The sequence below is a fragment of the Carassius gibelio genome, chromosome B3 (assembly GCF_023724105.1).
Source record: "Carassius gibelio isolate Cgi1373 ecotype wild population from Czech Republic chromosome B3, carGib1.2-hapl.c, whole genome shotgun sequence".
NCBI lineage: Eukaryota > Metazoa > Chordata > Actinopteri > Cypriniformes > Cyprinidae > Carassius > Carassius gibelio.
Window position 1 is genome coordinate 12,584,636 of NC_068398.1, and position 17,294 is coordinate 12,601,929.

The 17,294-nt window shown below is 37.0% G+C and overlaps 1 protein-coding gene across 1 annotated transcript; it reads right to left on the bottom strand.

Annotated features, from left to right (window-relative positions):
* Positions 1-699: 699 nt before the first annotated feature.
* Positions 700-15,823, bottom strand: LOC127953257 (SUMO-conjugating enzyme UBC9-B). The gene is made up of 7 exons (XM_052552268.1): positions 15,613-15,823; positions 13,497-13,591; positions 2,543-2,626; positions 2,232-2,304; positions 2,026-2,135; positions 1,648-1,727; positions 700-1,554 (listed from the first exon to the last, which is right to left on the bottom strand). The coding sequence occupies exons 2-7, from the start codon at positions 13,560-13,562 to the stop codon at positions 1,494-1,496; spliced, it is 474 nt and encodes a 157-aa protein (XP_052408228.1). The 5' UTR covers positions 13,563-13,591; positions 15,613-15,823; the 3' UTR covers positions 700-1,493.
* Positions 15,824-17,294: the final 1,471 nt, after the last annotated feature.

A 17,294-nucleotide genomic window follows, 5' to 3' on the forward strand; every position in this document is an offset into this window, starting at 1 on the left:
ATTTATAACAATTAGTCTCACTCAGTATACATAAAGCCCAATTTATAGACTACCAGTGTTCCTGTAGTTACGAAATGATGCACTCAAGATGGCACTGTCAGACTGGTTATATTATCACCATCACGTTCAAAACAGGAGGATTCATAAAACTAGTAAAGAGATCACGCGTATTATAACTTTGAAACTACTGATATCACAAATACTACGAATTTGAAAATTATTATTAATTACCAACACATTTAATGAAGCGTCTTTAACCATTTAAACATTAAAAGTTTCCATTTTCTGGTGTCTACTTTAAGTTCCAAGTTTATAAAATTGTTCCAATTCCTGTCTCCTAGTTATTTTATAAAACACTTACATTATTAAATCAGACTTTAAATGTTTCCTCACTTCTGCCTATTTCATACTTAAATAAAAGAATATTGACAATAATGTATATAATAACTGCAAATCAATAACCGTTTCCAGAGTTGTCATGTCAATTTAAGCTCTTCCCAGATGTTTAACTCAAATTCACAACTTTCTGTTTTTGCCATCATTCACTAATATATACGTGTATATATGGCAGTAAATCAAACCTCATTCCAGAGCCATTTAAACATTAAGTGACCATGATCAAGAACCATGAGAAGACTTACCTTTCAAGATGGTTGACATCAATCTGTTCATGAGAAGAACATGCCTGCATTCTCAAACTGGCTTTGTATAAACATTTTATTTACTCTATACACTTACATGAACAAAACACCATATGAACACAAAGAGACTGATGCAGCGGTTAACTAACCAACCATTTGATTCAGAGGCCTTTTACGTTAAGTCTTTTTTTTTCCTTCTTTTGCAAAACACAGACGGCCGAGGCAGCATGATGCTATCATACCGAATGCATGCTTCCTTAGTACACTGCCTGCATCAGGAATGGAAATCTCGCTACTGACACGAAGTAAAGAAAAGTATAAAAGTATCATTTTACAGCAGTTGAAATACTGACATTAATAGCAAGGTTTAAATTATTAAAACTATGAAAGAGACTAAGGAGGCCAGTCTGAAAGAAAAAAAAAAAAAGATCAAGCAAAATGAAAGCAGTTTTATGCTCATACCTCCTGCATCCGTGGAATATCATTTCTTCTGCCTGGATGATGTTTATTGTGCCTTTTTATTTTTTTTGCAAATATGTAGCACTGTTACCAAGTAACCCTACCCACCCAAAAAAAAAAAAAAGAAGAAACTTCCATAACTCACAACTTTGTGTGAGCATCTCTGCTGCCCAAATATGAAGAAAAGAGATACTATACAAAAGGCCAAAATTAAAACCCCCAGGAAGAGACTGTTATGATGAGAATCAGTGGATTGACAATGGCACGACACATTCATTTCTTTAAGCCCAGCAGTACATTAGTACAAAGTGGATATGATTTGTAAGGGGGGAGTTACAGGGGCAGGGAGACCTGGTCAAAACCCATTTCCAATACGGTGCGAAATCTTGTGGTTTACGGCGAGAACTTTTTGGCTTGTGCTCGGACCCTTTTTTCATACTCCACTCTGTTCTGGCTGAAACAGAAACGCAAACACAAGATTCATAACACAGGCAATAAGCTTTCCGGTCTCAACAGGCAAGACTAGATTTGAACTGGAGGTGCGTACCAGTAAATTGTGTATGCTTCGGCCTGTGCGGGGTCCTGAATATTTGGTTCATTAAGGAGTTCTTGGATTCCTAGCAAGATCTAGAAACATAAATCAGTTGTAGAGCTTTATGAGATAACACTGCCCCCTTCAGGATTGCATGGAAGATTTGGTTTAAGGAGAATTTAAGATGCACCACAAAATCAATGACATCTGAAGTTCAATTTAGAAAAAAATAAATCCCTGAAATCGAAATCCAATGAATTATAATTCATCCTTAAACATAATAATCTTGAACTACACTTTGTTACTGGCTGCTCCATTTAAAGAGCATTTAAAAACTCGTCCATCCATTTACAAAGTGGTGCAACCTTTAAGGATCCAACCTTTACAGCTCACCTGCTTGATTGTAATGGCAGGTCTCCAGTCTTTGTCTTCCTCTAATATAGACAAGCATACGGTACCAGACGGATATACATTCGGATGGAATAAAGGTGGCTCAAATTTACCTGCAGAAGTCACATTATAAAAACCAGCCAGAATTAGACACAATGTGCAGATTACAAAGTACAAACAAAATTAGATCCACTAAACATCTGATTTACACTTTGGTGGAGAGGAAGGGTAGTCGTCCTTGAACAGCATTCGGAGTTTGAACAAGCCTCCCTCCCACGGTGTCTGAAAAGGAAAAAGTAATTAAGTTACCATTATCTTCATTCATAATAAATACAAGGGCATACAAGGTCTTAAAACAAAAATAAAAAAACTTTTTTTTCCAAACCACACAAATACAAGGAGTTCACAGACATTTAAGATGAAAGAAAATACTAGTTGTGAATAGTAATGGGTCTTACAAACTTGAAATATTAATGTGGTATTCATAGAACACAAACATTACATCCAGATTGAAACTTACCCCTTTTTTTCCAGGGATGGCACACTCCCAATTCATCAGGTTCATGGTTCCATCTGGGTTTTTTGTTGGTACAGCTACAAAACCCTGAGGAGAGAGAAAAAATTAAATAAAAATGTACACACAGAATTATATTGTATAGTGCTTCTTGAAAGCTTGTGAACCCTTCAGAATAATCCCCATTTCTGCACAAATATGACCCAAATCAAATTTTCATGCAAGTCTTTAAAGTTGACAGAACCCAATCAAACAAATGAGATGGAAAATGTATACTGAAAATGATCCAATATTACATCTCTGTGAGCGGCAAGAGTATGTGAATCTCTAGGATTTGTGGTTAATTTGAAGGTGAAGTTAGAGTCCATCTGTTCAGAGGGTTTTTTTTAATCTGTGAGATGACTAACAGGTGTCAATGTGTCCGGTTTTGATTAAAGAACAGGGATCCATCAAAGTTTGGTCATGTTTGTGGATGTGTATGATGGCATGAAAAAAAGGAGATCGGAGGACCTCAGAAAAAGAGTTTACGTTCATCAAGCTGGAAATGTCTTTAGAGCAATCTCTAAAGAGTCTGGACCCCAATCCAGTCAGACAGATTGTGTACAAATGGAGGAAATTCAAGACCCCCGTTACCAGTGGTTCAACTGATCACAAATCTCACAGTTCACATCACATTACTGTTTTTGAGTCACTGATTGGATAGTTTAAAAAAAAAATACTTAAAAAAAATAATAATAACCCACACACCTATGTAACTTTGCTTTCCGCAAGTATGATACCACAGCAAAAACTCTCAGCCTAAGAAAGTTCAAACATTAAAGAGACAAGTGAACATCAGGTACATTTAGGGCTGTGTATCACCAGCAGTCACGATGTAATATGAATCACGATACAGAGGCCACGATAGATTAAGATACAGGACAGCACTGAACCACAGTAGAAATTAGTAAAACAGCCATTTATGAAACCCTGCTAACTAGAAGCAGTTGACCTCTGCAATATGAAGGGCCTCAATAACTGTACCACACACACACACACATATATATAAAAATTAATGCACTCTACTTTTAAACTAATTCCTCTGTAAAGTCTTCTGAAAGTGTTCTGTATCTTCCCCACACACACACACGCTCACACAGATCACGCTTTGCATGCAATCAGACATTCAGGAACAAACTTTTTAGCACTGTCCCGATATTTTATTAACCTATAAATAGCTTAATCGCTCAAGAGCTACATTATCTTCCTCAACATGGAGCTGGTAACAATTGTTTCTAAAAGGAATTAGAGCCACAGCTTCACTGTTAATAGAGAAATGTGGCAAAACGGAGGCAATTCATACGTGCACAGCCTCCCTCCTCTCTTTCCCTCTCGTGTAAATAAAACACGATGAACTACAATGTTCTGAGAATAGTGGGGAAGTGGAGATTGCTAAACTGTAAGCCAACTGGTGTTTTCACAAAGCAAGCGTGTTGCACAGGGTTGCCAGTTTGACAAAGACTAGTGACATGCTTAACAGGTATTTCCATATTGCACAGTGTTTGGATAACATGGATAACATCTCTTTATATCAGGCAACCCCGTTTGTGTTCCTTTGCGGCCAGATTATACTTTGTTGTAGCCTATATATTATGCAGCATTTTATTATTATTATTATTATTATTATTATTATAAACCTCGCACTTTTCCCATTAAATTTTAAACCGTGTTCTTGTATTCAAATTAAGCACTGTCCACTGCCGTGCACGTTACACAATATCAATACAGGGCCAGCTTTATTTTGAACACAGCACTAAGTACAACTTACATTTATGCATCTAGCAGACACTTATCCAAAGCAATTATAGTGCACACTTTTTTTTTTGACCAGTACATGTGCTCCCTGGGAATTGAACTAGGGCTGTAGCTATCAAATATTTTAGTAATCGAGTGTTCTACCAAAAATTTCATCGGTTAATCGGATAAATGTGTTTTTGCTTAAAGTGCAAAATTAATTATGCAAGAGAAAATAAGCCTCCTGGGTCTTTTAAAATGAACTACTAAGTTTCCTTTTTCAGAAATTTTTATTTTTTAAATGCATAGAATGCAATGCATACATCAAAAATAAACATTTAATTATTACCCATTGTTTCTCTGTCTGTACTTGTACTGTGAACAAGGACAATAAAGTTTTAAAAGTACATTTAAGTAAATAAAAGCATTTTCTTAGATGGACATTAAACACAAAACATTAATTTAATTTCTCTTTTAATTATTGAAAATTAAGCAAACTTAACTTTTTAGTAAACAAAGGGGATTTACTATTAAAAATAAAACATGGAAGAAATGTTGTGTGATTAAACCTTAAACCTCTGCGTTTTCTGCATCGCGGAAATCACAGGGCCCTAGTTGTGGTATGCCAGCTCTATCTTGCAGTGGACACACGCCACGATGTTCTCTTTACGTTTGCCCATGCCCTCAAATCAAAACACTGCTGACTCCTTGCAGTATGCGATTTCGGACGAAGCGCTTGTGTCTCCTTCCGCTTTGTGGGTGACGTAAACGCGCTGTCACATTGACAAAAATCATTGCGAAAGAACCTGACGTGTGATTTAAAATAAATTAAAAGAGGCTTTGAGGCAGAGGAATTTGCCTGGATCATTTTTTGTAATCGAGTTACTCAAGGAATCGTTTCAGCCCTAAATTCAACCCACAACCTTTTGTGCTGCTAACGTAATGCTCCACCACTGAGCCACAGGAACACAGTTAAAATGTTAAAAATAGAACAAGGTTACAAATAAGGTCGCTATTCACTAGATCGGTGTAAAAAAAAAAAAAAAAAAAAAAAAACTGATTCATACTACTAGTAGATGTTGAAATTACCACAAAATTTGTTATTTTTTTTTCCCTGAATTAGGTTGAATTTTTTCCAGATTCCATTATTTCCATTTGAATTTTTCTGGATTCAGTTTTTTTCTGTTTAAATGCATTATTCAAAAAGCAAGTCTAATTAACCATTAAATTTTTTTTGTTTCGTTTTTTTCCTCAAATTCTGTGTTGTGTATCAACTTTTCTTGTTATCAAATGAAGGCATGAAACATTTAATTTAATCTTTTAAATTACTGAAAATAACGCTAACTTTTTTTGGCAAACAAAGGGGATTTACTACTAGGGCTGGGCGATATATCTAACGATATGATCATGAGCATCTAGTCAGTAAATCTGGTTCGATTACTAATATATATATATATCATTCAGTCCTAGTATTCACATACAGAAAAGTAATGTGTAAAATTAAACTTCAGTGTTCACGGTGTACATTACTAATAAAAAATAAAAAGGATTAAGCTGTCAAAAACATTGTGATTTGACGTTTTGTGATTTCAGCATAATGACAGCAGCAGGTATTATAAGGCTGCTGCCTCTTTAAGACCTGATACACAGATCCAATATAGCTGAACTGAACTGTGCGTTCACTCCGCCGCCAATGAGAGCGTCAAAGTGGCCGGAAGTCATTATTTTCAATGTGAGCCGGAGTCAAGAAGTGGCGAAAAGCAGCACTGCACAACTTGGCCATTGAGAGCGTCAAGGAGAGTTGAAATCAGGTTAATTTTAGGGTAGTGAGCTATGACGCGGTTTGGTGGCAACAAATCAGAACATAGAAGTCCACCGCTTGAGAGGATTCCAGAAAACGCAGATTTGTAAACTTTGGTTCTGACTAGAGCTGAAACAACGAATCGATTTAATCGATTAAAATCGATTATTAAAATAGTTCTCAACTAATTTAGTAATCGATTCGTCGTTAAATAAATTTTATTTGCCATAAGCGGCTCATTTCGTGCATATTTCAAATCTGCGGTGACCAAAGTGTGGCAGTAATGAGCCACCGGAGGTTTTACTCAGCCAGTACAGCAGGTGAAGTAGCGAATAGCCAATAGCTGGCCTCGTTTTATGTCACGTGCTTCCCAAACAGCGTCTCTGCAGCATTCAGCGGGAAGTGGGAGTACTTTACTTTGAGCCTTCAAAATGAAGAGTAACCTGTAAACTCTGCACTACTGAACTGTTTAAGGGGCCTTTCACGTATCGTGTCTTTTGCGTGCTCAAGTTCGTTATTTCCTATGTAGGCGCGCAGTATGCACTCTCATAATGGAAGCGACGCGGTTGCGACACGGACGCGGTGCGATGCGCCCTTTTTTCCAGGCGCGTCCACACCGCATCCATTTATCCTTTGCTGAAATTTCCGGGTCTTCATGGAGAGGGCACGTCATGGTTGCTTAGCAAAGGCAGACGCCTCAGGGGCGCTTCTGCCCGAGCGCTTTGGAAAGAAGGAGAAAGCGGCGCGACTAGCGTTTTCCACGCGTTTTCAGGTGCGATATGTGAACGGCCCCTAAGAATTTTATTTGTGCAGATTCTCCAGTACAAGGTTGTTTGCAAATGTTTAGTCGTAAAAGCTGATAACATTGTTTTTAACAGTTAACATTTAAAGCTTTACAAACATGTTATGTGATCAGTTTGTCGTTTACCAGTTCATAATTCAGACTTGCAGCCTAATTATGACTGAATGAGAGAGGTAAATGTTTGAGTATATTTAAAATGCACTTCTTTTCTAAGTATTCACTGCTCTTTTTCACACAGCAGGTTTTTTGTGTGTCCCAATTTTTTTTTTTTTCTGGACAACCTTCTGATGGATTTTACTTTAAATTGTGAGTTCCATTCAGGTTTCATGCCATTGGCACTTTTTTTCGAAGGATTGTTTACAATTTCACAGCATAAGCTATAAAGCTTTTTCCCAGTAAATAATAAAATACAATGCACTGCAATTTTATTATGTTTTATCCTTATACTTCGTGAAAATATGTTCTCAAAGATTCCTTAAGCTTTGTTTGGGATGTTAAACTACTTTAGGAGCTCTAAGGACTGCCATGGTGAAAACAATATTTGAAATCTCCTTGTGAATTTTGCTAGAGTATGGGTCAGTGTTTTGATTGCAGAAGAGTTCTACAAAGGATTACTAACATAATAAAACAACTCCAGGTATATTTTTGATGAGGATATGACAATGCAAAATGGTTAAAATCTCTTAAAAATCTATGCTGAATGATAAAGACCCTTTATTAATAATTTACTTGGGGAAAAAATGGAAAAAACTAAAATATAAGTACATAAACCGATTAATCGTAAAAATAATCGACAGATTAATCGATTATCAAAATAATCGTTAGTTGCAACCCTAGTTCTGACCACATTAGTTCCAAAACAAAATGGATGTCGATTATTGCCGTGGCAGGTTTCCCATTAATATACGTTGGTTTGCGTACAGTAGGGCTGTAGTACTCGAGTCCGGTCTTGGACTCGAGTCCGGACTCGAGACATTTTTCTGTCGTCTTGGACTTGTCTCGGACTCGTTGAATTTGCACTCGGACTTGTCTCGGACTTGGCCATTGGACTCGCCAAGTCTTCTAGTTGGTCTCGACCGAGTCCAGCAAAAAAATAAAATAAAAAATTTCTCCTTCAAAACAAAACCACATTTGCATGATGTCGCGACTGAAAACGTGTGGAAAACGCTAGGCACGCCGCTCTCCTTATTTCCAAAGCACTCTGTAGCCTCCGCTTGCGCTCCAGTGGCGTCTGCTGTTGCTGGGCAACCATGACCCGCTCTCCATGATGACGCAGAAGTTTCAGCAAAGAATAAATGGAATTCCAGCACTTAAAATCACTTGCAGTAGCTCTGCTAATAGATTCATTTAAAAAATGGCTATCCTTGTACAACTATGATCATCTGTTTCTCCATCTTGCCTTAGCTTTCAGTATTGTTCCGGGAAAGGATGTGCATGACCATTGGTGCACATACTGCGACCTGAAAAGTTTAGATGTTTCTAATTTAATTTTCTACCTGTTAGATTGTGTTTTACCTATATAGCCTTTTTTTTATCAATAAACGCGTATTAATGTATAGCCTTATGCAACAATTACATATGTAAATTTTAAAAACTTTATATATGACATTACATATTTACATTTTCATGTAACAGCCAGTATTTGTATCTGTAACAATCACAAATTTTTTCCTATCTGCATTCGGATACAACATCGTACAGTTATTTGATAAGACTGTTATGACATTTTATATATTTTTTCGTAGTTATCACTGAACAAGTATGTCGTGTTAAACTGAAATAATTATTAATTTCTAAAATAATATTTATCATGCAAGCAGAGAGATGTCATGACAAACGTTTAGTGATCATTTGAACACGACTGAATCTATTCAATGCACACATTCTCATTACGCAGAACATTTTAAGCGAGTCTTAATGTTAATGAACTTCACTAAACAGATGTGTGTGCCGAGCAAACCAGCAAAAGGTAAATATGCAAACATGTAGGACAAGTAGACAATGTATCCGTATCTAAGCTGATTATTAGCCTACTCTTGAGAGAGAACTGATTTGGTTTTTGAGAGACTGAGACGCGCAGCGCGGCTGTTTGATTGGTGAGCGCGCTGTGCTTATTCCATTCATTCGTATCATGGTAGCCTAAGCTTTCAATATTTGCCTTTTAAATATATACAAATAATATAACGTGTAGCTATGATGTATTATTATAGGTAAAATTACTCTTGCAACGCTCTGATTTCTGAGAGATAAACAGAGAGAGAGGCGACAACAATGCGGTGTTTGATTTGCTCTCTTTTCACTCATAAAGTTTACATTCATTCACTTCTGGCGCTGATGCCCTGGCTCATGTTATCTAGCAAACACCAGACTCTGTCAGCTTTAGCCGAGTATTCAGGCAGAATTATTCCTTGAGCGTTATTCGTTTTTTAAGTCATTATCCTTGCCATTCCGAATAAGGTATTCGGCTTCAGGCACAACCCTAATTATTACATTACATATTTTATTTTTACATGCAACATAGATAAGGTCATATAGTAACAGCTCCACGCAATATTGTAATTCTAAAATTCACGTCGTACTTGCAAACACTTTGTGTGAATTATGGTTAATAGTACATGCTGGAGTAGTCGATTGTTTCCGACAGAGCTCGACTAGTCTATGCAAGCACTAGCACAGTATGACAAAAATGTCGCTGTATTTATGTGCGCATGTCCAGTAGAGCCAAACGTATCCATTCTAGCCTTGCTGGGCGCATTTGTCATATCCCGAGCTTTGCGTGTGTCTGTGCACTGTGCCAATTAGGCATAGTCATATACATTTTTGACCACAGATATAATGTCAACAAAAAATAAAGTACATAAAAATTATTTGACCTTACAGTTCCAAACTTTGTTTGTTTATCCAAGTTTAGCTCCCAGGGTCGGACTGGGGGTAAAACCACTCATTAGCAAGGCCCCAAAGGAAGAGAGGGCCCTTGAAAAGTATGAATCTGAAATATATATATTTTTACCTGGATATTTTCATGGGTGGGGGCCATGGGGGCCCATCAGGACTGCCTATGCATAGGGCCCAGGATCTTGTTTAACGCCCCTGTTAGCTTTAACCCTAATTATACACACTTGAACCTAATCAAGCTCTTACTAGACACACTAATCTTCCAGGTGTTTTAAGGCCAGTTGGAGCTAAACTTTTCAGGACATTGGCCATCCAGGATGTAGTTTGGAGACCCCTGTCCTACAGAGTTGTTACTTTGCACATGCTTTTTGATCATTACAAATAATAATGTAAAATTATTTTCTTAGAATAGGAGATATGCTTTCTCTCGCATCATAAACATTATCAGTAGTTAAGTATGTGGTCTTGAAGAGGACCCTTTTTTCTTTCAGTTGGACTCGGTCTTGGACTTGGACTCGAAACTTTTGGACTTGGACTTGACTTGGACTCGAACCTCTTTGGACTCGGTCTTGACTCGGTCTCGACTAGTCCTGGACTTGGACTTGACTTGGACTCGACAAAGCCGGACTTGACTACAGCTCTAGCGTACAGGGACATAAAAATGATGCGTGGACCAAGGTGTTGGTGTTCCTGGCGAGTTGCTGTCTTGCTGATGTGCATTGACGTTATAGTAATAAAAATCCAATGATATCATAATAGTATTACAGTCCCAGTTAACTTTTAAACCTTTAACCTGTTAACTTGCACCCCGACGTCCTTGTTTGCACTTGTCAATATTTACGAATATATTAAAAGAAATGATATATAGTTTGTCAAGATTAAACTTTGTCCCATCATAAAGATCTAAGCCTCAATCATCGACAATAGATCGCGGTTTTTCTCTTTAAGCTTTCCATTGGAAATTTATTTGCTAGAATTGTGTAAGCAGTACACATCAAAACATGAAGAACGAAAAACGCAGTACATACCAGATTCGTCGTAATAACGAGTCATAAACACATCCACAGCTGTAAATTCCAGTTTAGTTAGAAAGGTAAGGGTCCACCGAACTAAAGATAGACAGAAGATTGTTAATTTGAATTCTGGTGCTGTCTCGCGACACACGCTCTGACACACCAGTCATCTGATGGAGGTGGAACGTAAGGATAGTCCTTTTTCTTTATTTTTCAACTTTTTATATACTTTATTTTCCAGACTATAAGTCGCACTTTTTTTTTTTTTTAACAGTTTGGCTGATCCTGCGACTTATAGTCAGGTGCGACTTATCAAAATTAATTTGACATGAACCAAGAGAAATGAACCAAGAGAAAACACTACCGTCTACAGCCTCGAGAGGGCGCTCTATGCTGCTCAGTGCTCCTGTAGCCTACCATTGAGCAGCATAGAGCACCCTCTCGTGGCTGTAGACTAAGGTTTTCTCTTGGTTCTAAAAAAAAAAAAATGCAACTTATAGTCCAGTGCGACTTATAGTCCGAAAAATATGGTATGTGGGAGTGTGTTTTGTTAAATGTGCCTGTAGCTGCATGATTACCATCTGTTTGACTGTAAATCAGCTCACGGCTATCAAAGTGAACGCCATCTATATGAATAGTGTTATTTTTATTGACTTTATGGCCCATTTATATGATTACCATCTCTAACTGGCCATCAGCACGTATTTTCATTGTAAATGCTGCATTTCTAGCAATCTCAGGATGTTCTGTAATTGGCATACAAAGTTAAATCTCTTACTTTTCTTACTCAAATTATTATTATTGTATCTTTCTCTTGAGCTATGTGCTCAAATAAATCACTTTTATGATGTCTAAGTTTCTGTCTATAGTTCAATAATTAACAAAAAAAAATATGCAGTGGTATGTTCAGTGACTAAAATAGTTTGTAGAACCCTTCAATACAGCCCAAAGGGGCTTCTTTCCAAAAGACACCAAAATTATGCGTGTAACACGCTGAAGGGGTGGGGGTGTTGGCTAACAGGATAAATTAATTTTCCTGATTATACTTACATTAATTAATGTTTATACCTGATTATAAATTAAGTAACATTTTCAATTCAGGACTTTTACTTGTATCAAGAGTTTACTTGTATTTTTACAGTGTGGTATTAGTGCTTTATACATTAGGTAAAGGATCGTAATACTTCGTCAGTCTGCAAAAGATCAACAAGCCTGTTTGAGTTGCGGCCACTTTAAATACAAGATAAGCATTCGATCTACATCAGAAGGTCCACAAATCTTACTACAGCATTGTTGGCAGCACAGACGGAGCGATTTTTGACACTCTTGATGGCGGCAATGTAAGGTAAGGAGTGAATGAGTCAGGAAAGAGAATTCAGTTCAATGTTTGTGCGCAGTCAAACGCACCTCTCTGCGTGTGCAAGCTTCATGTTTGTGTGACTGTGATAGAAAACAGCGTGGGCAAGTAACGAAGAGTTCCATTCTGCCTTTTCTTTCACTAAAATGGTTTAACATCACTTATGTACGCAAACTCGTACAATTGTTAAACTTTCACTTCATTATGGTTTAATTTTATAATTAATCCAGTTAACATGCATGCCGAACCATGGGGCTTGGGCAGTACGAATCACAGATCAAATACGATCCATTTAACCACTAACTGTTACCCTCCACAGGAGTGGTCCACCAACTAACACTCTAATGATGCTTTTTTTTCAGTTGGCATTTCCACTGCAGTAGTATCACATCACCGTGGGTGGGATTGTTCGCATGGTGTTCCTGTGGCTCAGTGGTAGACCATCGTGTTAGCAGCACAAATAGTTTGTGGGTTCAATTCCCAGGGAACACAAATACCGAAAAAAAAAAAAAAAGTAACCCCCCAAAAAAAGCGAACCATACCGTACCATACGGTGGAAAAGCACCATAAAAAGACATGTAAAAGTCCATAAGGTTTCAAAAAGGACTGCAGGCTAACTTCTAACTTCTGTACTGAGTAAATGGGCTAAAATTCTTACAGCAGTTACAAGAAAAATTACATACGGTTACTTGCAGCAAGTGGGGGGGGGGGGTTGGCAGATACTGAAGGCAAAGATTCAGCTACTTTTGCTAAAGAGAAATATTTAACAACTAACCATTTTTCTCAAATAAATAAAGTATATATTTGTCTCCTTTGAGTGGATTCTCTGTCAACTTTCAGGATCTGTGTGAAAATCGATTTATGCCTTGGGTCATTTATGCACATAAAAAAAAAATTCTAAAGGGTTCACAAACTTTCAAGCTGCACTGATATACTTTTTTTTTTTATAATTCCTGTGGGTGGTTGCAAAGGTTTTTAAAATGTCAGTCTCTAGAAACTTTCTTTAATCTGTGGTCTCATTTGTGAGAGCAAATACGCCCCAACAATTTCAATAATGACGTCTCAGCAGAATAAGTTATAATAGACATCTTAAAATAGCAGTTTCTCCTCCACAGATGGAACATACTCCCCTTCATTAACCCCTTCAGTGCCTTTCCTCCGAAAATACGAAAAACTCTAAATTAAATTTTCGAACAAACGTGGATTAGAAACTGATACATATGCTCTAAACCTGTTGAATCTGAAACACTTAAACCTCTCCCTTTCTGTAATTCTGTAGAACAGCTGCACATCTATGATCGGAAACGTTGCATACTTACAAAAGGATGGTCTTTCCGCCAAGCCTTCCGTTCTTGGGCGAGACGACTTAACGCTATACCAGACATGACTTGTGGCCCACAAAATGATTGAAAATCTGGAAAACATGGAAAATATGTCTCTTCAATAAGTTGCATGGGTCTGTAAAGCTACACAATCAGTGTGCAATTACAAAAACTGCATTATGTCAATAATCAACTTTATATTGAGCCTTTATAAGTTATTACAAGACTGAATATTGAGGAGAAGAAAAAAAAGACTCCAAATATTATTTTTCAAAATAGTATTGCATTCTGATCTTAAAAATCAAGTTGGAAACTTGTTCATACAATTGGTTGAGACTACCATAAAAGGTGAAACTTAAAACCACATTGGTTCACACCAATGAATAAATGTCACCATAGTGTCTCAAATATAGAGAGCTTTTTAGTTTCTATTTTGTAAGAACATGCAGCAGTGAAATTGCAGCAATAATGATATGCAACATTACACTGTTTAGTGCAGAATGATAGTGCGTTTCACAAATCTCCATTAGTACACAATCTGGCTTTGTCATACAAATAAGAATTTTCTCAACATTACTGATTACGTATGAGGAGTATAACTTTTACTTTACTTTCTAATTTTACCAGAAGTGATTAATAGGTTGTGTAATACACTCACAACAGCAAACATTTAATAGGTTTCCCGATTTAATACAGTTCTGAACCCTGGTCCAATGGGGTTTCTAATAGGAGGAATAGTGCAGCTCTCCCTTCAATGCAATGACATGAAAAACAGGAAATGGCAAAAAGGTTTCCAGATTAATAACATCTAATGTTAGATACTCATCATGAGTCAAAAAAGAACCAATAAGAGTGGGGTATGATTTACAATAAACTTTCAAGACAAATAAACTACTGTAAGAAAATAACTTCAAGGTTAAGTGGAAGAGAAATGTGCACCATGCACACAGAAAAAACTAATGCAACCCCTTAAAGTGACATTTTTAGACATCTTCGGAGGCCAGTATTGTGACATACAGCATAATGGATCATCTAAACAGTAATAAGTAGGAAAGGACTTGGTTCTGTCCAGTGGCTGTTGATTACGATATTGAAGTGTTGGCACTGCACACAAATGAATGCAAGTTTGACATTTCACCAAAAGCTCAAGGCCCTGAACATATGCACAAAAAACAAAACAAAAAAAAAACCCAATTTACTCATTAATTTTATTGATATTCTATTAACCCTAAAACACAATTTAAAAAAAAGCTGCAGGCTATACACTTGTAAAAGTAATTCAGTACATTGATCCCTATTTTTACAGTGTAAAATATTCAATCTAAAAAGCATAGGAGGTGAATTTATTTCATGCAGACTTGATCATTACAAGCGTGTTCATTGCTATCATTTGGGGAAAATTAAAATTTATCGAAGATGCACAGTACAAGTCTCTCGTGAGAAAACAATATATAAATGGAGAAGCGAAAAAGCTAAAAATGTGAGCTGTTCTCATAACCAACGCATCCAAAAACCACCGTTTAATCAAACAAAACAAAGTGTGACTCTTTTTTTTTTTGGGGGGGGGGGTGACTTAATAGGAGGAAGTGATAACCATTATCCAATGTGTTTTGCGGACACTTAAAATCTTAAATAGATAGATGTAAAACACACACACACACACACGGCATGACTGCAAAGGCGTGAAGGTTTAAACATGCACATTAAACTCAGGGCTTCTATAGTTAGCATAAAGCGATCTGATCCTGCTGATCTAGGTTTGATTACAGTAATGAGCGAATAACGCGCGTTGAACGCGTGGACCTGTCAGATGCGCATATTCCGCACACGAGCATCCCTCAGTGCGCACTTTAACCGCTTGAATGAGCCAAAGCACGCGTTGTTGCCATTAACTGCTCGCGTAAAAACTACATGGACATAACGGTTTACTCTACACGCATGCATCTACTAAATTATAATGCATGGGTGCTGTAGTTTTTCGCGTCACGAGAGGTGTGAATATACACTGTTAGCCTAGCATAGCTGGCTATGTTAGCTAACAAGAGCCGCAAACAAAAACACCGCAAACTACAGTACATGTTCAGAAATTAACTCGGGTTTTTACATCACATACCTTCAGTGAAGGAGAGTGCTGTACTCCAGACCAAGCACCGTTTAATTGAGAATTCAAGGCAAACTCAAAGCAAAAATCTATCGAAATTTCCCTCCTGGAAAAAAGAAAACAGACATTTACCCACGATAATTAGGACCCGTGAGGACACACGCAGATGCCTGTGTGAAACTTTCATCAACGAGTTAAACTGAATGGATTGAATACTTTAATTAGAAGCAAATGAGTTGCAAGCTATTATCTATAAACACAAGCTGATGATTATCACCTGAATGTCCAAATCAGGGCAAACTAAGAACAAATAATTGATAATTGACTAATAAAACAATTAAACTGATTAACATATAATCATTAATAATATTTGATTAGTGCAATAACAATATGTTTCAACTTTTTTACTGCATGTTTTACAAACTGAGTTAGAGAAACCCCTTGATTTAAGACTTTTTAAAACATTTTGGTCAGGCATTTCTTAAGACACCTATAGGATCTCTTAAAGTCCCCATGAAACCAGGTTTTTGGATGTTAGCATCAATATGTTAGTCTTAAGGTTATCTATAAGGCAGTGTGCTCCAAAACATTGACACAATTCGGATTAAGAAGATATAAGCCACAACTGCTCAATGTTTTTTTTTCTTCATCTTCTCATAAAATCTTCTGCACTTTTAATAGATGCCGAAGCTGTGGCTGAGATCAGTCACTTGTTCACAGTGTAGTATTTCCTGTACAGTGAAATTTATTGAAGTTTATTTGTATAGCGCTTTTTGCCATACAAATCATCGCAAAGCAACTGTACAGAAAATTAAGTTTCTATAATATTTAGTAGTAGTTTATCAATCAGTAGACTGTCAGTTTGTGTGCATATGACAGAAATTTTCAGAAAAAAAAATAATACAAGACGATACAATACAATACTTAGTCAACCAAAGTAATGCAATGGCTAGTAGTGCACATTGTAGGTGATAGGGAACGATTCAGACAGTGTAAATATGCTTTCGATTGGTGCAAATGAGGTCTGGTTACACATTGTTTCACGCGAACTGTGGCAGCGCACATCCAGACTTTGGCTCTGATCCAGAGATGCGATTGCATGGGGCATTTCATATGTGTGAGTCAGCATTTATTAAATACTTTTGCAACTACAACGCCTCATCATGATCACAATTTTTTTTAATTTTATTTCTTTACTAAGAGTTTCGTATTGAATCTAGGGGTAATCTATTATGCTGCGAATGTCAAATGCGGCTATACCAAGCTCTATGTTCCTGGCCCGAGCATAATCAAAATGCTATGAGCCACTTTAAAAAGGGGGCGGGGCTGCTCGATATGTCCTGCCCTCTCTTCCTGTTTCAGTTTAAATTACATCACCACATAGAAGCTGCTTGTTTTGAGGCACTTCAGGGGACCTTAAGAGTGCGTCCCAAATTGCGTACTTACGCACTATTCTAGGATGTTTTTTAGTATGAATAGTGCGAGTAGTGCGTTCACGCTGAAATATACAAAAATAAAAAGTTTTTATTAATGCACTTTAAAAACCCGGACAATGGACTAAAATAACAACAACAACAACAAAAAAATAAATAAAACTTAGTGTTTAATGTCGGACACTTCATGCACTCAATTGTTTTTAATTATGTAGCGAAGTGGGAGGGGCTATCATACTCCAATTATGAATGACAAAATAA